This window comes from Aotus nancymaae, unplaced genomic scaffold (assembly GCF_030222135.1).
Source record: "Aotus nancymaae isolate 86718 unplaced genomic scaffold, 86718_ANA_hifiasm-v0.15.2.pri h1tg000108l, whole genome shotgun sequence".
NCBI classification, from domain to species: domain Eukaryota; kingdom Metazoa; phylum Chordata; class Mammalia; order Primates; family Aotidae; genus Aotus; species Aotus nancymaae.
Window position 1 is genome coordinate 34495465 of NW_026988523.1, and position 19405 is coordinate 34514869.

The window sequence follows — 19405 nt, forward strand, 5'->3', positions numbered from 1 at the left end:
CTGCTGTCCCAGGAGGGGCCGTGACAGCAACCTATGGGGAGTGTGGTGGCTGAGTGCACACTGGGCTTGGAAATCACCTCTCAGGAGCGTGGTGGCCTGCAGGGGCTGAGGAAGCTCCGGAATGACTCCGTGGCAAAGCCGTTGTGTTCAAAGAGGACTAGCAGTCCCACTGCAGCACAGCATGGCGGCAAGCGTGCAGATCCATGCTCAGTCCAGCCCCAGTGAAGTCTGTCAGGCACCCATGCATAGAGGTGGCTGTGAATGTAAACTAAAGATGAATCTAAAAGTCAGATGATTAAAAAAAAAAAAATCAAGCCAGGTGCAGTGGTTTATGCCATTCCCCTAAATGTTCCCCCTTATCCTGTCTTAGACTACATTCCCTTCCCCCAAACCAATCCCTGTGGCCTGGGGCTGCTCTGCTGGGACTGGCTGGTCTCAGGATATTTGCCCACTACTGAACCTGGGAAATGGGGTGATCTCACTCAAACCACAAACAAGCCAAGGAAATCAGGAGCAGACCTGTGCTTTGAAGGAACGACAAGGGGTTCTATTTCAGAAGGTTAAATTCAAAGTGCTTGGAAATTGACAAAAAAATTGATTGGGAAGTTGCAAATTAGAGCCTGGGAATAGTGTTTTGAGTTAGAGAAGTGGAAAGAGAACATAGGACTGGGGTTTGAGGCCCCGGAATTGCCATGCGTGAGGGTGGAGAACTGACTTTCAAATGCAATTCCTGCAGGGGGCCAAGTGTATTTGTCAGGAAGGCAAAATATAATCTTTAGCTGGCATCTCATCACCTCAGTTATCCCAGAAGAAAGAGAACAAATCTATGGACCGGGCATGGTGGCTCACACCTGTAATCCTGGCACTTTGGGAGGCTAAGGTGGGTGGATCATGAGGTCAGGAGTTCGAGACCAGCCTGGCCAACATGGTGAAAACCCACCTCTACTAAAAATACAAAAATTAGCAGGTCGTTGGTGGCATGCACCTGTAGTCAAGGCTACTCAGGAGGCTGAGGACAAGGCTCACTTGAACCAGGAGGTCGAGGCTGTAGTGAGCTATGACGGTGCCACTGCACTCCAGCCTGGGCAACAGAGTGAGACCCTATCTCAAAAAAATCAAATCAAATCAAATGAGGACAATAACACGACCTACCTCTCACGGTGACTGTGAAGATTAAGTGGATTCATGTACACGGAGTGCTTCAAATGAGCCTGGAATGGAGAACATGTTCTATAAACATGAGCCGGTGCTGTTACTATTCCCAGGGCAACTTCCCAATTAAATACAACCCCTCGGCTTGTTTCTGCAGCCACCCTGGGTTTGCCCAAGGGCCCTTCTCCAGCCCAATCTGGAATGCCCTCAGCCCATTTAAAACCAATCTCCCGGTAAGCCCAGTCTCCAAAGGACCTCCCCTAGGACATCCACCACCTCCTAGACATGGGGATTCGTGCCAGGACAGGAGCGCTTTTTTCCGAGCCCCACAGGGCCGTGTGCCTCCCCCAAGGAATTTACCACATTCCACCTGGCATTCCAGCTTTGTTTTCTCCTGCCTCACTTCTCTGGGTGGTTTCTGGCCTCCTCCCTACTCCCCCTTGCCCAAGCTCTGTCTCTTCAGAGCTTTTTTACCCTCCTCCCACCTTTACTTAGTCAAGTCCTCCTCCTGTTTAAGACGAAGCTCAGGGTCCCCCAGACCCAACAGCGCCCAGCGCAGGCTGGTTGACTTGATGATACCAGGGCCAAGAGGAAGAAGGAGAGCAGGAGAGGGTGGGGGAGACTACAGTGGAGCCAGGGGAGGAAACAGGACCAGGAAGGAGGGAAGAAGGAGCTCTGGGGGACGGCTCTTCCCGTTACCTTCCCCTCGCCCCTGCAGGGGCAGGGCAGTGTGGCCCACGGGATTCCTTTGGGCATGGAATGCCCTTGCTCACCATCCCCACCAGAGAACCCTCAGAAGTCACTTCCCCCACTCATCACTCTGCCCTCGAGGACCCTCAGCACTCTTGGCCACCTCATGCTAGGGTATTACATACTACCATTTGCGGTCCTGGGACTCCTCCCCACTTCCCTATATCCTTACCCCCAGTATCAGCACGTTTGCCTCCTGTCTGCCTGTGCAGGACCACGCGAGAGGAAATACACACCACGCGTGCTTCTGCACAACCCACTCCCCAGGCTTAGCGCCAGGCCCGCACATCTATTATTTCATGTGATCCCTGTAATAATTGCACAGAGGCCGGGTGCAGTGGCTCATGCCTGTAATCCCAGCACTTCGGGAGGCCGAGGCAGCTGGATCACTTGAGGCCAGGAGACCAGCCTGGCTAACATGGTGAAACCCCATCTCTACTAAAAATACAAAATTTAGCCAGGTGTGATGGCAGGCGCCTGTAATCCCAGCGACTCAAGAGGCTGAGGCAGGAGAATCACTCGAACCTGGGAGGTGGATGTTGCAGTGAGCTGAGATCTTGCCACTGCACTCCAGCCTGGGCAACAAGAGTGAGACTCCATTTCAAAAAAATACAAGTAAAAATAATAATAATTGCACAGAGAAGGTAGTCTTGACCCTATTTTATGATGAGGAAAATATGAGGCTCAGAGAGGTTAAGTAACTTTCCCAAGTTTCTGCAGCTGGGCCCCAGACCCGCCCCCTCTCTGCATTGCCTCCCTGCCCACCCGCTGCCTATCAGACCTGGCCTGCATCACCTAGGCAGAGCGCCTGTTATACAAACAAACAAATGAGATGGCCATTATCTGGACATCTCCCGCCTGCAGGGACAGGCAAGGGTGAGTTAAGCCCTGGGGAAGTGCATCTCAGAGCCTGTCCCACAACCGTCTCAGGTTCCCTCTGAGACTGCCCCACACCCAGCCCTTTCCTTCCCCGTATTTGCTCCCAGTAGACACAGCACTTGGTGCCAAGGCTTTCCTTTATCCCCAGGACAGCCAGGCAAGTGGGGCATAGAAGGAATAGCATGGTGTGGAGCCAAGCCCCATCAAGTGTACCCATCTGAGTTTCTTGTTGTTCTTTTGAGATGGCTGGAGTGCTGTGGCGCAATCTCAGCTTACTGCAACCTCCACCTCCTGGGTTCAAGCCAGATTCTCCTGCCTCGGCCTCCCAAGTAGCTGGGACCACAGGCATGCACCACCACTCCTGACTAAATTTTGTATTTTTAGTAGTGATGGAGTTTCACTATGTTGGCCAGGCTGGTCTCAAACGCCTGACCTCAGGTGATCAGCCCGCCTGGCCTCCTAAAGTGCTAGGATTACAGGTGTGAGCCACCACACCTGGCCTTCCTTTTTTTTTTTTTTTTTTTGAGAGAGTGAGAGAGAGTCTCGCTCCGTTGCCGAGGCTAGAGTGCAGTGGTGCCATCTTGGCTTACTGTAGCCTCTACTTCCTGGGTTCAAGCAATCCTCCCACTTTAGCCTCCCAAGTAGCTGGGGACCACAGGCATGTGCCACCATGCCCAGCTAATTTTTTGTATTTTTTGTAGTGATGAGTGGCTCACACCTATAATCCCAGCATTTTGGAAGGCCGAGGTGGGCGGATTACTTGAAGTCAAGCATTTGAGAACAGCTTGGCCAACATGGTGAAACCCTGTCTCTCCTAGTCAGGCATGATGGCGTGCACCTGTAGTCCCAGCTACTCGGGAGACTGAGGCACAAAAGTCGCTTGAACCTGAGAGGCGAAGGTTGTAGTGAGCGGAGATCGGGCCACTGCACTCCAGCCTGGGCGACAGAGCGAGACTCAATCTCAAAAAAAAAAAAAAAAAAGATGGGGTTTCACCACATTACGGCTGGTCTCAAACTCCTGAACTCAAGTTTGCTAACCTCAGCCTCCCAAAGTGCTGGGATTACAGACATGAGCCACTGTGCCTGGCCCTCCACCTGAGTTCTGAATACCATCACCTTTCAGAGGCTTGGTTTTCTCGCTGGTTAGTGGGGATGTAATTCCTGCCCTTGCCCACCTCACAGTGTGTAGGAGTCTATAAAGAGGAAATCGTATGTGATAAAATGTACAACTGAAAACACTGGACTGTAATAAAATGTTACACAAATGTAAGGGATTCCAAGTTGGTTGTAACATGGGCATTAAACTGTAACTTCTCAAAGATATTGACCATAAAACTTACAGAGCCATGAGAAAAAAAATCAAGAAGTGTGTGTGCTCCTGAGCCTTAACTTATTATTATTTCTTTTTATCAGTCTCCGTAGAGACTGTCAAAAATTGCCAGTGCCGACTGTATTGCAAGTTGTCACGGCGGGGTATTGGGAAAAGTTTTCAATTAGCATTAATCGCGCCTCGGATAAACCTCATTGGCTACGATACTGCCACTGCACGAAGCTGAGGCTTAACTTCTATGGGTGATTTTTTTTTCTCTGCATTTGTATTTCTCTACATTTTCTTTTTTTTTCCTTCTTTTTTTCTTTTCTTTTTCTTTTCTTTTTCTTTTTTTTTTGAGACAGAGTCTCACTCTTGTTGCCTAGGCTGGAGTGCAGTGGCACGATCTCAGCTCACCGCAACCTCCACCTCCTGGGTTCAAGTGATTCTCCTGCCTCAGCCTCCCAAGTAGCTGGGATTACAGGAGGCATGCACCACCACGCCCAGCTAATTTTCGTATTTTTAGTAGAAACGGGGTTTCTCCATGTTGGTCAGGCTGGTCTCAAATTCTCCATCTCAGGTGATCCGCCTGTCTCAGCCTCCCAAAGTGCTGGGATTACAGGCGTGAGCCACCGTACCTGGCCTTCTCTACATTTTCTGCACTAATCACGTTACTTAAACTTCAAGTAGCTGATATTCTATTATTTGCAGCCAAAATCACTCCTCACTTATATAATGTCCCAAACTGAACTCTCCATTCATCCTTCCTAGGCCTGCTCCTCCCCTGTTTCCTATCCATAAGGAGCACTCCTGCCCACCAAGCCATCCCGGACTTCTCCCAGCCTCATGCCCATGGCTCAGCTCTCACACCCGTCTCTGTCCTCTGCCCCCAACCCATTTGCCACTCTTCTGCTCCCCGTATCTCCTCCAGGGACAGGAGTTGGGGAGAGCAGAGGACAGGGAGCTGAGCCGTGGGCATGAGGCTGGGAGTGCCACTGTACTCCAGCCTGGGCAACAGAGCGAGAAACTGTCTCAGAAAACACAAACAAAAAAAAAGTAGCTGGGCTTGATGGCGTACGCCTGTAGTCCAATTATTTGGAAGGCTGAGGTGGGAGGATCGCTTGAGGCCAGGAAGTGGGCATGAGGCTCCCCACCTCAAGGTTGAGGAGTAGCAGAGGAGGGGTGAGCAGAGGGCGGAGACAGATGAGTGGCCCTAGGCACTCCTGCTGGAGCTCCTGCAACTCAGGCCTAACCAGCCCTCTACCTCTGGGCTCCCTTCCCCACCTCATTCTATTCCCCACAGTGATTTTTCTAAAATACAAATCTGATTATGTTTCCTGCTTAACCAACTATGGGCTCCAGAGTAACGTTCAAAATCCTTAGCATGGCCCCCACACACTCTCTGTCTCATCTCCTGCCACTCCCACAGACAAATTCTATAATTTTTTTTTAAGCGACAGGGTCTTACTATGTTGCCCAGGCTGCACTTGAACTCTTGGGCTCAAGTGATCTTCATGCCTCAGCCTCCCAAGTAGTTGGGACTATGGGTGTACACCATCACACCCAGCTATTCTCCAGAGTATTCACTCCACAAGCTCTCACCTCTCTACCTCTGTTCTTTGTTCCCTCCTCCCTGAATGGGGATGCCTACTTATTCTCCAAAACCCATTTCAAATAGATCCTCTTCTGTGAAGCACTCCCCACCCCAGATAAACATTCCTTCCTCTATGAGTCCATAGCTTGTTATACCACTTATACCTCTATTACACTTCTTATCATGTATTCTAATTACACAGTCGCCAGAATGATACATTCTTTAGGACAAGGATGTATTTCAGCGTCCCTAGTACCTCCCAGTATAGTGTTTGTCTTAAATGGTTACTAAATTTCTGGTGGAAAAGGCCCCAGTATAAAGCACCTTCTGGCTGGGCGCGGTGGCTCACACCTGTAATCCCAGCACTTTGGGAGGCCAAGGCACATGGATCACCTGAGGTCAGGAGTTCGAGACCAGCCTGACCAACATGGCAAAACCCTGTCTCTACTAAAAATATAAAAATTAGCCAGGAGTGGTGACACACCCCTGTAATATCAGCTGCTCAGGGGGCTGGGGCACAAGAATCTCTTGAACCCAGGAGGCGGGTGTTGGAGTGAGCCTAGATCATGCCACTGCACTCCAGCCTGGCAAGAGAGTGAGACCTTGTCTCAAAAAAAATGAACAAATAAATAAAAATAAAGCATCTTCTGCTGCTTTCTGTGCAGAAATTGAGTCCCATCCTTCCGAGTTTCTACTCTTCTCATCTCCCTCCCACTCCCCATCCTACCCAACTTCCTCTTCCCTGCAGTGGACTTCCAGGGAAAGTCACCTTCTCCCACAGAGTCTGGTCCCTCCTGAGTGGGATGTGGAGTGGAAAATTTACAGAATATGTCTGGGGGAGTGGCAGGAGATGAGACAGAGGTGGTGTTGGGGGCCATGTTGCCAAGGGCCGTAAGTGCCATGCTAAAGGATTTTGAAATTACCCTTCAGCCCTTAAGTAGACAGATCTTTTAGGTTATAGTCACCTCCATCCTCAATAAGATCACTGGACTAGCATCAGAAGATCTGGCTTTGGTTTGGCAATATCAAAAGCTTTTTCACACATCCGTATGCCCAAACGTAAGCCGGTTCAGAGTAGGTGCTCCATAAGTGCTTGTTGTTAAAGTCAGTTGCAGGGTTATTTCTAAATTCTTTTTTTTTTTTTTTAAGAAGGAGTCTCACCATGTTCGTCAGGCTGGTCTTGAACTCCCGACTTCAGGTGATCCGCCCGCCTTGGCCTCCAAAGTGCTTGGATTACAGGCGTGAGCCACCATGCCCGGCCTTTAAGTTCTTTTTTAGACACTGTCTAGCTCTGTCACCCAGGCAGCAGTGTAGAGGCACAGTCATAGCTCACCGTAACCTCAAACTCCCAGATTCAAGTGATCCTCCTGCCTTAGCCTCCAGAGTAGCATGCCGTATGTACCCTGGCTAAGTTCTTCTTCTTTTTTTTTTTTTTTTAATTTCCTCCTCCTCCTCCTTCTCCTTCCTGGCTAACTTCTTATTCTTATTATTATAGGTTCTCAAAATGTCACCCAGACTGATCTCTAATTCCTGGCCTCACAAGATCCTCTCAGCTCAGCCTTTCAATAGTCCTAAGTTCTTTTTTTTTTTTTGAGATGGGGTCTAGCTCTGTAGCCCAGGCTGGAGTGTAGTGGCACGATCTCAGCTAACTGCGACCTCCACTTCCACGGTTCAAGCCATTCTCCTGCCTCAGCCTCCTGAGTAGCTGGGATTGCAGACGCCCACCACCACGCCCAGCTAATTTTTGTCTGCATTTTTTTAGTAGAGACAGGGTTTCACTGTGTTGGCCAGGCTGGTCTCAAATTCCTGATCTCCTGATCCACCCGCCTCGGCCTCCCAAAGTGCTGGGATTACAAGTGTGAGCCACTGTGCCCGGCCTCCAATAGTCCTAAATTCTAAGAGCCAATCAACCCAACTGCTCAGCAACTGAGGGATGTTTGAATGTGCATGGATATGTTTATTTATTTCTGTCCTGCTTTCACTGCAGTGGAAAACTCTGAAATACTCACCTAATGAAGCATTACACTGCCTTAAAAACATTGCTTACAAAGAGTTTATAACATGGAAAATGTCTTCTGTTGTAAAGGAAGAAAAGCAGCACACAATTGAAATGAGTCATATTTATCACATTGTCTAAAAGCAAGCAAAGAAAATCTTCTCCCCAGCAAAGGCTGGCAGGGCAGGAAGGCCAAGGCTAACAGTAGCCAGTGGTTCTCCCCTCCCCTTATCCTCCTGTTCTCTATTTCCCAACTTTGATTTTTTTTTTTTGAGACGGGGTTTCACCAAGTTGGTCAGACTGGTCTCGAACTCTGACCTCAGGTAATCCACCCGCCTCGGCCTCCCAAATTGCTGGGATTACAGGCTTGAGCCACCACGCGCGGCCCCAACTTTGATTTTTTTAAAACAGAGTCTCACTCTGTCATCCAGGCTGGAGTGCAGTGGTGAGATCTCGGCTCACTGCAACCTCCACCTCCAAGGTTCCAGTGACTCTCATGCCTCAGCCTCCGGAGTAGCTGGGGATCACAGGTGCGTGCCACTACAACCAGCTAGTTTTTGTATTTTTCGTAGAGAAGGGGTTTCACCATGTTGGCCAGGCTGGTCTCTAACTCCTAACCTCAAGTGATCCACCCACCTTGGCCTCCCAGAGTGCTTAGATTACAGGCGTGAGCCACCGTGCCCAACCTATTTTCCAACTTCTAAAAAATGTGTGCACATTACTAATAAAGTGGAGAAGTGTACACTTTATGTTTCAAAATGACCTTGAGTAAGTAAGGAGGAGGTTGCTCTCAGCCCAGCTTCTGCTCCTCCCCCTGCTGCCCCACCTCATTGCCCAGAGATGCCCTCTGGGGCTGAGCCAGGTTTTATTTGCCCCAGGGCCCCGCAGTCCTGGCCTTCTCCACCCCAAACCACAGGGCGCTCAACAAAGGATTTGCAATCCAGTAGCTGCACCTGTTCCCAACTAGAAATGCTGCCTCCAGGCAGCCAGGGCCTTCCCCAAGGCCTCAGAGGGTTAACTCTGCCCTCCCCCAGGAATTCCCAGAAAGGACTCACAGAGGAATTTCCCAGACGTGCAGACAGACAGATAGACAGACACCTCAGGCAGCAGCTCTCGACACTAAGCACAGATGTTTGCCTGCGGGTGATGTGCTGGTAGCCAACACAGGCACACAACTTTGCGGTGAGAGGTAGCACAGAGCAACAACGGAGAAAAGACCCACCTGGGCAGGCTGGGGCTGGCATGAGGAAGGGACGGGGAGGGGGCCCCAGAGTGGGTCAGCAGATGGAGTCTGCAGGCGCAGAAGTCCCTACTGTTGTTTCTGTCTGAATGGCACAGTGCCTGCAACTCTCCCTAGGCATAGCAGGCATGGCAGGGGCTCCAGGAGGGGTCAGGGCAGCGTGGCTGTGAGTAGTGGGGCTGCAGTCTGGGCTTGGGCTCTTAGCAAGTTTGTTGTCCTGGTAGCTTGTCAATATCCCCTACTGGCCTGGCGGCTCCCCAGGTAGTGATTTTATCTTAAACCCACCCACCCTTCCTTTCTCGGTGCCCATCACAACACCCAGCTCATCACAACACTCAGCGTCTAGGGCTGCTCCAGTAGGACTGATGGTTAACCCCCATATGGATAGGGGAGTGGATAGAGGAGTGATGGGATCAAGGCCCGAAGTGAGAATGCTGGGGACAGCGCCAAATCAGGGAAAGAGGGCTCCAGGTCCCGTCGGTGCCCAGAATTTCCCTGCACCCTCTGCATCCGGCTTGCTCCAGACCTAGACGCAGTCGAGAGCTGACGTGGCCCCGCCAGACTGGGCCTAGCGAGCCCGAACCTGCCCGCCCCAAGCAGCTGCAGCGTGGGACCTCCTATGTTCCCGTTCAGTCCCAGTGGTCAGAGAAAGCAGGGAATCCGGCCCAAAGCTGTCTCCTCCAGGAGGCAACCGGGGCCACCCTCTCTAAAGAGCTACCAGCATCCCTCCCCTCTCCCGCCCCCTCTGCTGGTTTTTCAGAGCAGTTACGTCCAGCATAAGTTAAGTTGCTTCACTGAACAGTGAGTGATCTCACTCACTCCACATTTACTGACCGTCTACTATACGTGCTAGATGCCACGACAGGCGCTGGCAACAGGATAATGAAAAAAACAAAAACCCCTGTCCTCGTGGAACTTTGACCCTATGGAAAGTGAGAACTGGGATGCAGTACTCTCGCCGGGACCACGTGGGAGGTCGACACCCAGGTGGGGCTCCCCTAGGTGAGCAAAAGGCGCGTGAGGTGTCGCCCTCGGACCAGTCGTCTGGTGGACTTCGGCCTGGGCAGGAGGGGCTGGCCGCACCCCGGACTAACGCTTGGCTGGGCACGTCGCCTGAGGCAGGTGCGCGAGGGAGAGGGGGGTGGCACTGGCCGTGCGCAAAACCGGGCCGTGACCCGGCCACGGGGTTACAGGCCTTGGTGATCTGTAAGTATGTATCGTAAACGTAGCGAATAGGGCCTCCAGCGGCCGGAGCGCACGTGGGGGTGCAGTGGGGAGCTGGCTGGTCCCTCCCCAGCTCCAGGCTCCTCCCCCGCGGGGGTCAGCGCCAGACTTGCCGCGGCGTCCGGGCCCCGCGTAATTACAGGGGCTGTAGCCAGGCCTGGCCGTAAAAGAGGAGGATGAAACGGCCTGGGAACCCGGGAAACTGGGCCGGAGCTGGCAAGGGCACCGGGTCCGCGGCTTCCCGCGATGCGCAGCCGCAGGGAAGAGCCGGCTAGGGATGCGCACACACACAACACCAACCCGGCGCGCACACAGCCACACAACCAAACACGGAAACCACCACACGCACTCAGACACACAGCATTCTGCTCTCCCGCTCCAGGCTCACTCCCTAGCCTAATCAAACACCTGCCCGCCCTCTCCACCCCAGGAGCTGACACCCGCCCGCCAAGCCCTCTCCAGACGGCAGCAGATCCCGGCAGGGAGAAGAGCCCCGAGAGGCAAATTCCAGCGGGTTTGTTTACACGGCGCGGGGGAGGGGGCCGAGCCGGGTACTGGGGCCCGACTGACTGGGAGCCCCAGCTCAGACTGGGCCAGCCCCAGCTGTGCAGCCTGAGGACTGCGCACAAACAGCCCTCCGTCCCACCCCACCCCCGCTGCACGCCGGTACGTGTCTCCCCTCCTCTTCACACGCTGTTCACAAACATTAGCATACGTATGTCAAAGAGTTTCACACGCTTCCACACACGCGGCTGTGATACTACTCACAAATGCTTTCACACTTGCGCGCCATCACACGTATTTCATGTGTGGTTACAGTTCGTCACCCTTCATGCCCAGATTCTCACCGTCCATATTCAAGAGCCCGTTCGCACGGTGTACGCGTGTGTTGTCTCACACACACACGCGCGCACACACACACGCGCACACACACACACACAGGTCATTAGTGCCCTTTGGCGAATCTAAAACAAGAACGGACCCCTCGCGAGCCCAGGGTCCTGCGTGTGGCTCCTGCGCGCAGGCACTGATGGGATGGACAGAAGCACCCTTAGCCCCGGCCGCACACGTTACACACTCGATCACACACAGCGTCGCACTTTATTCCCGGCATCCAGGCGATGACACAATCTCCAGAACAAAGACAACATTGACAAACCCAACAAAAACAAACAGCCGCGTGTGTGTGGGGAGGAGCAGTCGAGCGCAGAGTCCAGGAAGGGGGTGGGGGAGGAGGAGAGTGTGGGAACGCGGGCGCCCAAGCCTGGGTGTGCGAGGCTTGGAAAGATGCGGGACACATCAACAACCTCGCACCCTGCAAGGTCCGCGCGCCACGCAGCAAAGCCGGGTCCCGTACCCCCGCGTTCGCACACACGCACTTGCGAGTTCTCCCCTTCTCCCGCACGCGACTGCACCCAGGGACACAAGCCCACCACCCGGACAGGCTCACAAAGCTCCACGCAGACCCACAAGTGAGTGAACACACAGCTCTGAGCAGATCCGCTGGGGCAGAGGAGCGCGCCTCGCTCTCTCCTGCACCCCGGGCCTCCTCGCCTCTCCTGCCCGCCCCTCCTCCACCTCCCCAGCCCTCAAGCCCCAGGGCAGCCGCGCGCCGGGCGGGGCGAGGGCGGGGCGGGGTGTCGGGCGGCGCCGGCCCAAAAAGGCGGAGTCGCTAGGCTAAAGGGCCAGATCTTTGAGCCCAGCGCTGATTGCGCCTCGGAGAAAGCCAGCGGGAACCCAGACCCCGAGGAGCCTCGCGTCCCCGCCCGGCCTGCCCAGGCCCCGCGCTATGGAGTTCCTCTGGGCCCCTCTCTTGGGTCTCTGCTGCAGTCTGGCCGCTGCTGATCGCCACACCGTCTTCTGGAACAGTTCAAATCCCAAGTAAGCCTCGAGTCTCCCGCTGGCAGCCTGGGCGCCCGGCTGGCACTGCCCTCCCCACCGGGATAACTGTCCCGGCCAACCCCTGAGCTAAGCCTAGGGGAGATGACCGAGGTAGGAGGGACGCTGTAGATTTTCCTCTCCTCACTTCTCCCACATATCTGGGAGCACCCCACCCCGGGCCAGGAACCTGCTGGTGTCTACTTGCACAGGCTTACATCTGCCCTGCCCTTCCTTCTCTCTGACACTCCTATTACTCTCAAGTGAGGGACCCATGCTGGGCAGTTTCTACCTCCAGCATAGACCTGGCCCCTGGCAGCCAGGCCCTTGTTCTAGGCCCCCCACCGTGAAAGCCTCGACTCCCCTCCTTGTGTGTCCCTTGAGCATCTGCCCACACTGACAGGTACCTGGTGTGACATCAAGAGTGCGCAGAATGCTCAAGGTAACCCTGAAGGACCTCTCAGGAAAGACCTGGGCTGTAGGCATTCATATGCATTCATCCTGTATTTAAAGCAAACCTGGAAAGCCCCCACTAGGGGTCTTTTGGGGTGGTGTGAGTGAGGCACATGCTGTGTATGGGTAGGTTGAGGGAATCACCTGTTTATGGGGCTCTCAAGTAGTAAAATTGAAGAGCTGGGGAGAGGGTGATCATGGGAAAGCTTCAGAAAGAACAGAAGGGGTTAAAGGGGTTACAGAAGGCTCTGGGCAGGAAGGAGTTAATTTCTCCTGGGCAGGTTTAGGGCTGTGAGGCAAATGGTACTGGGAGGAAGACTCTGTCGGCCCCTTTGTTCTTGCCCTTGAGTTTTCTGAAGTTATGGGAACAATATTTGTGGGAATACTGGAGAGGGTGAGGGGGGGACGGGGGAGGAGGACTGGGTAGCTTGGGACCACAAAAGCCACCCACCAGCTTAGCACCCTCAGCCCCATCGAGCCTGCACCCCACTCCCCTTGAGAAATATGTTGTACCAGCTTCCTCTGACCCTGTGGCATCGCCTGGTGAGGCAGTCTGTTGTCTGTAGCTTGTTGGGGTGGGGGAGAGCACAGCCAGCTGCCAACCCCAGAGGGCAATGCCCTCCTGCCTATGGGCACCGGGGAGGCCCAGCCAGCCCTCCATCACCCGCTACCTGCTGCCTGTGCTCTGCCTCCTAGACCCGATGCATCTCGCCCTAGTATGGCAGAGAGCAAAGTCCCTGTTTATGCCCATGCCAGGTGTTGACTGAAGGAGGAGGAGGGGACAGGAAGCCATGAGTAGGGAGGGGGGGACCCTGGCCTTTTCCGTTCCCAAGCTCCCAGGTTTCCTCTCTTTCAGGAAGAAGCCTTTTCCTTACCCACCTCCCCGCCTTCCCTGACGCCGGTGCCCCCCTTTCCCAGATAGGGAGCAACATCAGATGAAGGCTAAGAAGAGCAGACCGTACCCCCAGGAGAGGGGGCTGGTGGGTGACCCTCTGGCCCCCCCCCCACACACACACACACTCTATCATACCCAGGACTAAAGAGACGCCAGTCCAGAGTAGAGTCCCCAAGCAGCCAAGCTGAGCCCAGCGTGGGGCAAATATGAGGCTACAATGAACTGGGTAGGTGTGAGGCTGGCATGGGTGACTCAGGCCAGTGGGCATCAGCCCTGGGATCTCCAGGCCTCAGGCGGGGGCAGCATGCTGAGAACGGCGCCGGCCTCCCTCATGCTGGAGGGCAGGCCCCTCATTCCAACCTGCCAGCTCCCTTTGTCCGGAGGACAGTGTTGGGGGCAAGTGGGTGCTGTGCCCTCCTGGGGACCTGGGGGCTGTCCACATTTGACAAGGTAAATTTTCACAGGTTCTCATGAATGCTGGGGCGGGTAGCAGAGGTGGATGAGGAATGAGTCAGTGCCCATCACGGGAATGAGGGAAAGACGCCAGGCCCAGAGCTGAAATACCTGTTCCGAAATGGCTTCTATGTTTATCTCTCCAGAGAGGAATTTTAAAAGCCTCTCTCTGCTCCTCTCTCTCTTTTCCCCGAGGTGGGGGAGGGGCCTGGTAAGCCCAGTTTGAACGCTGGCATGCTGCTGCAAAGCCCGGCCTCTCGGGGGTCATGCTGACTGGGCAGTGGGTGCCCACCTCAGAATCCTCTCCACCTGACGCCTTCCTCGCCCTCCCCGCGGTGGACAGGGCTTTCGCTTCGAAGCAAGTTGGCACTAACTTTGCTGAGTCTCTAGCTGGCAGTGCCTGGGGGAATTAGAGAAACTGGCCAGCTTGGGGGGTGGGGAGAAGCACTGTTCCCCCTACTGGGACCCCACCCAGGCTGGAGCCAGGTGTCTGGAGCTGGTGGGGAGGGGCTGGTGGGCAGTCAGGCTGGAGCCGGCGGGCCGGGGGGCGTTGGGGGGGGGGAATGAACTAGGAGGGAGCTGGCTCCACCTTAGAGGAGGGGAGGGGAGAAGCCGTCTGAAGCCCCGAGCTCCAGAATTTCATCTGGAAGGAGGTGGAAGTGTGGCTTTTGGAGATAAAGGATCAGGGGTGTTTTGGGGTGCGCTGAGAAGGGGCAAGGAGACCAGTGCATAACTTTGAGTAGCTAGAAAGGGAGATTTGAGGGGGCTGAATGAATTGATGACAGTGATTTAACTTAAAGGATTAGGGGCTTGGTATTCATGAAGGGTTAAAGATGGTAAGAAAAAAAAAAGGGGCTAGGGGAATTATCTGTGGGCCAGGTATACGAGCTTCACTGTTGAGGAAAAGTGAAGCTGGGAAGTGTGAGATCTACTCGGGGGGGTCCGGGAAACATGAGAGGAGTAAGGAGAGTGAAGACACAGATGTGTTAGGGGCTCGGGGCTAGCATGGCAAAGAGAAGGGATTCCCTGGATCCTGACTGCAGGAGGTCCAAGAGCATTTAAAAGGAGCAACTGGTAGAACAGATTTGGGGGAATATTTATGGGTAGAGAGAATGATAAGTGAGCTACAGAAACAGGTAGAGGTAAATATCAGGGTAGATATCAGGGGGTTACGGAAAACGCTTTGGTACCTGAGAGCTACTGAGTAGATGCTATTTGAAGGATCAACAGGAGACAGTGATGGTGGGTGGGGGGGATGTTTAGAGATGGCAGAGAGAAATGTAAGGCATCAGGATAAGTACATATTGCGAGTTGAGACTTCGGAAAAGTCTCCTGGGGCCCAGTGTGAAAGGTGAGAGGTCATGTAAACAAACATTCGGAGGCCTGAGGATCTGGCTTGGCTTCTGAATGACCGCTGGCTTCTTCCCCTGCGTGTATCCCCAGGTTCCGGAATGAGGACTACACCATACACGTGCAGCTGAATGACTACGTGGACATCATTTGTCCGCACTACGAGGATCACTCTGTGGCAGATGCTGCCATGGAGCGCTACATCCTGTACCTGGTGGAGCGTGAGGAGTATCAGCTGTGCCAGCCCCACTCCAAGGACCAGGTCCGCTGGCAGTGCAACCGGCCCAATGCCAAGCATGGCCCAGAGAAGCTGTCTGAGAAGTTCCAGCGCTTCACACCTTTCACCCTGGGCAAGGAGTTCAAAGAAGGACACAGCTACTACTACATCTGTGAGTGCCTGTGATGGGACAGTGTCTGTGTTCTTTCTGCCACCACACACACACTTGGGTACATGCTTGGTGCGGAGTCCAGCAGCAGAGGACCGTTTCAATTCTATTGAAATAGAATTCCAATCCTGAATGCTATTTTCATTCATCCACATCACAAATGTGAGTGAGCTTCTACTGTGTGCTGGGCACTCTGCTTGGCACATGGGCACACAGATAAATAAAACACTACAGAGCCCTTGTCCTCAAGGAAGCTGGGAAGAAACACACGTAGGTTAACAGACCCTTAAAGCAGTGTGCTACAGTAGACATGAACACAGGGGCCTTGGGAAAATGACCTGGGCACCTGCCAGGCTATGGGGCTCAGAAAACGCTCAGTGGGGAAGATGATCCTAGAGCTTAGGACAAGCAGAGGAGCTGGTCAGGCATGAAGGCACACGCACAAAGGAAGCATGACATCTTCAGGGAACTTCCTATGGCTCAGCCTGGCTGAAGTGGGAGGGATACAGGAAGTGAGGAGAGGTGAACAGGACAGACCATGGGGGGCCTAAAAGGTGATAAGGAGTTTAGACTTTAACCTGAGGGCTCTCATCACTGATGGGTCTTATTTTATTTTTTGTGACAGAGTTTCCCTCTTGTTGTCCAGGCTGGAGTACAATGGTGGGATCTCTGCTCACTGCAACTGCCGCCTCCTGGATTCAAGTGATTCTTCTGCCTCAGCCTCCCAAGTAGCTGGGATTATAGGCACCCGCCACCATGCCCAGCTAATTTTGTATTTTTAGTAGAGACGGGATTTCACCATGTTGGTCAGGCTGGTCTTGAAACTCCTGACCTCAAGTGATCCACCCACCTCGGCATCCCAAAGTGATAAGATTACAAGTGTGAGCCACCACATCCAGCCTGATGGATTTTAAAAGTTATGAGATCACCCATCACTTTGGGAGGCCAAGGTCTCCTGAGGTTCAAGACCAGCCTGGCCAACGTGGCAAAACCTTGACTCTACTGAAAAAATAGAAATATTAGCTGGGCGTGGTGGTGCACACCTGTAATCCCAGCTATTTGAGAGGCTGAGGCAGGAGGATCACTTGAACACAGGAGGTGTGAGGTTGCATGAGCCAAGATCACGCCACTACATTCCAGCCTGGGTGACAGAGCAAGACTCTGTCTCAAAAAAAAAAAAAAGTTATGAGATCAGCTTTGTGTAAAATGGATCTAGGACTCTTGTCAGTGAGGCCTAGGTAGGAATAGTTTTGTTTTGTTTTGTTTTGTTTTGAGACAGAGCCTCACTCTGTCACCCAGGCTGAAGTGTAGTGGTGTGATCTCAGCTCATTGCAACCTCCGCCTCCCAGGTTCAAGCCGTTTTTCTGCCTCAGCCTCCCAAGTAGCTGGAACTACAGGTGCACACCACCACACCTGGCTAATTTTTGTACTTTTAGTAGAAACGGGATTTCACCATATTGGCTAGGCTGGTCTTGAACTCCTGACTTCATGCTGTGTATCTGCCCTGATTTCTACAACTGGAGTTTTTTCATACAATGTTCTTTATATCAAAATAAAGCAATGTGTTTTTTTCCCACATTGGCCTCCCAAAGTGCTGGGATTACAGGCGTAAAACACCGTACCCAGCCTAGGAGTAGTATTAAATGGCCCAGGTAAGAGGAACATATGGTGAAGCCCTCACACTTCAGACTTGAAGGAGTGAAGGATGAAATGTAGGGCGGGGACAGTGTCTATGTTCTTATGTCACCACTGCCAAACCTGAGGGTTGTTTCCAAAGAATGGCAGGTTGGGCTGAACTATGGGCAGGAAGTTAGCAAAAACTAAGGAGGGTAAGAATCAAGGTTAGAGGGAAGAGAAGAATGAAATGAGTAGGGATCTGAGAAAGCAGGGTGAGGGGCATTTGGACTTACATTTTCTTCCAGCAAAGGTTTCTTCCTTAACACCCTGTGGGCTTATCTTGCAGCCAAACCCATCCACCAGCAGGAAGACCACTGCTTGAGGCTGAAGGTGACTGTCAATGGCAAAATCAGTGAGTGTCAGGGCGCTATGGGCCTCCTTCCTCCACCTCTATGCTGGGTGCAGTCTGGTGATCTGGGATGGTATAGAAGTCTTGCAGCCCAGCCACTCGCACTCACAGCCCTCTGCCTCTTTGATACAGTACCTGATCTATTACCACTCTTGTCTTTCAGCTCACAGTCCTGAAGCCCATGACAATCCACAGGAGAAGAAACTTGCGGCTGGTGGGTAGCTGGAGCAAATTGGGCCTGGGGCACAGGAAGGGGTCTGCTTGAAGAGGTTGGGTACAGGAAGTGGCTCCTTTACCAGGCAGAGGCTGAGGGAACCGTGTTGGGCTGAGGGCCAGTGTAAATAGTGGGGCCATTCACATTGGGGGCCTTTGCCCTCTTGCCTTGCAGATGACCCAGAGGTGCGGGTTCTACATAGTATCGGTCACAGTGCTGCTCCACGCCTCTTCCCACTTGCCTGGACTGTGCTGCTCCTGCCACTTCTGCTGCTACAAACCCCATGATGAAGGTGTATGCCACACATGGCCTTAAGGATTGGAACTGGGCTGAAGAGAGGGACAGGAACTCCAAACCTGTCCTGGGGCCACTTTCAAAGCCCCCAGCCCTGGGAACCACTCCCACCACATGCACAAGCTGTCACCCAGCAGCCTCAAAACGGGTCAGTATTAAGGGTTTCAACTGGAAGGAGGTCGACCAGCCCGGGAGTGCCATCCCCACCTTCACCTCAGAGGGATGGAGAAAGAAGTGGAGACGGTCTTTTCCCACCATTCCTGCCTTTAAGCCAAAGAAACAAGCTGTGCAGACATGGTCCCTTAAGGCACAGTGGGAGCTGAGCTGGAAGGGGCCACATGGATGGGCAAAGCTTGGCAAAGATGCCCCCTCCAGGAGAGAGTCAGGATGCCCAGATGAACTGACTGAAGGAAAAGCAAGAAACAGTTTCCTGCTTGGGAGCCAGGTACAGGAGAGGCAGCATGCTTGGGCTGACCCAGCATCTCCCAGCCAAGACCTCATCTGTGGAGCAGCCACAGAGAGGTTTGTAGCCAGGTACTGCATTCTCTCTCATCCTGGGGCGGCACTCCCCAGAGCTGTGCCAGCAGGGGGGCTGTGCCAACCTGTTCTTAGAGTGTAGCTGTAAGGGCAGTGCCCATGTGTACAGTCTGCCTAGAGTGTAGCCTAAAGGGCAGGGCCCACATGTACAGTATCTGTATATAAGTTGCTGTGTGTCTGTCCTGATTTCTACAACTGGAGTTTTTTTTATACAATGTTCTTTGTCTCAAAATAAAGCAATGTGTTTTTTCCGGACATGCTTTTCTGCCACTCCATATTAAAGCTTATGACCACTGAGTCCCTGCTAAGTACTAGGCTCTGTGCTACAACAGTAGCAACTGGGTTTGAATTTCTTTCTCTCCCAAGAATGCATGCCCCTCACCAGGCTAAAAGGGTGGGGTGTTTCCTCCTCTGAGGGTTGTCCAAGACCAGAGTGCTCCTGACAGCAGTCTCTTGGGTTCTGAGCTGCACTCCACTCTGGAAGTCCTTCCTGTCCAACCTCTACCCCACTCCCACCCCCTCACCGCAGGGCTTCGGCATACCACCGTTCAGGTACTCATGCTGTTTGGGTGAGTCAGGGAAGCTGGGAACGCCAGCTGAGGCATGCGGCCCCGCCTCACAGCCACACCAGCAGAGACGTGTGGGAGGCTGGGAGGGAAAGTTGCCAGCAGCAAGTCGGTTGGACCAGGGGGTCAGTGATAGAGGCGTCAGTGGATTGGCCACATCATATAAAGTTGATCTGACCTTGTAGCCCGAGAGGAAGGACAAAAGAGGA

The 19405-nt window shown here is 53.2% G+C and overlaps 1 protein-coding gene and 1 non-coding gene across 3 annotated transcripts; one reads left to right on the top strand and one right to left on the bottom strand.

The window, feature by feature from the left end:
* Positions 1–4194: 4194 nt before the first annotated feature.
* Positions 4195–4335, bottom strand: LOC135272419 (U4 spliceosomal RNA). The gene has a single exon (XR_010340565.1). It is a non-coding gene; the product is annotated as a U4 spliceosomal RNA (small nuclear RNA).
* A 7496-nt stretch (positions 4336–11831) lies between these two features.
* On the top strand, positions 11832–18885 carry EFNA1 (ephrin A1). 2 transcript variants are annotated; one of them, XM_012476312.3, is made up of 5 exons: positions 11832–12025; positions 15267–15562; positions 17523–17588; positions 17749–17799; positions 17974–18885. In XM_012476312.3, the coding sequence occupies exons 1-5, from the start codon at positions 11934–11936 to the stop codon at positions 18084–18086; spliced, it is 618 nt and encodes a 205-aa protein (XP_012331735.1). In that variant the 5' UTR covers positions 11832–11933; the 3' UTR covers positions 18087–18885. The 2 variants fall into 2 exon arrangements, with proteins under 2 accessions (XP_012331735.1, XP_012331732.2); XM_012476309.2 differs by lacking the exon at positions 11832–12025 and adding an exon at positions 13618–13820.
* Positions 18886–19405: the final 520 nt, after the last annotated feature.

Coding starts and splice junctions, on each gene's coding strand:
- EFNA1 (XM_012476309.2), top strand. CDS start 13,675: ATGCTGAGAACGGCGCCGGCCTCCCTCATGCTGGAGGGCAGGCCCCTC. Junction 13,821..15,266: donor GGCTGTCCACATTTGACAAG/GTAAATTTTCAC, acceptor GTGTATCCCCAG/GTTCCGGAATGAGGACTACA. Junction 17,589..17,748: donor GACTGTCAATGGCAAAATCA/GTGAGTGTCAGG, acceptor CTTGTCTTTCAG/CTCACAGTCCTGAAGCCCAT.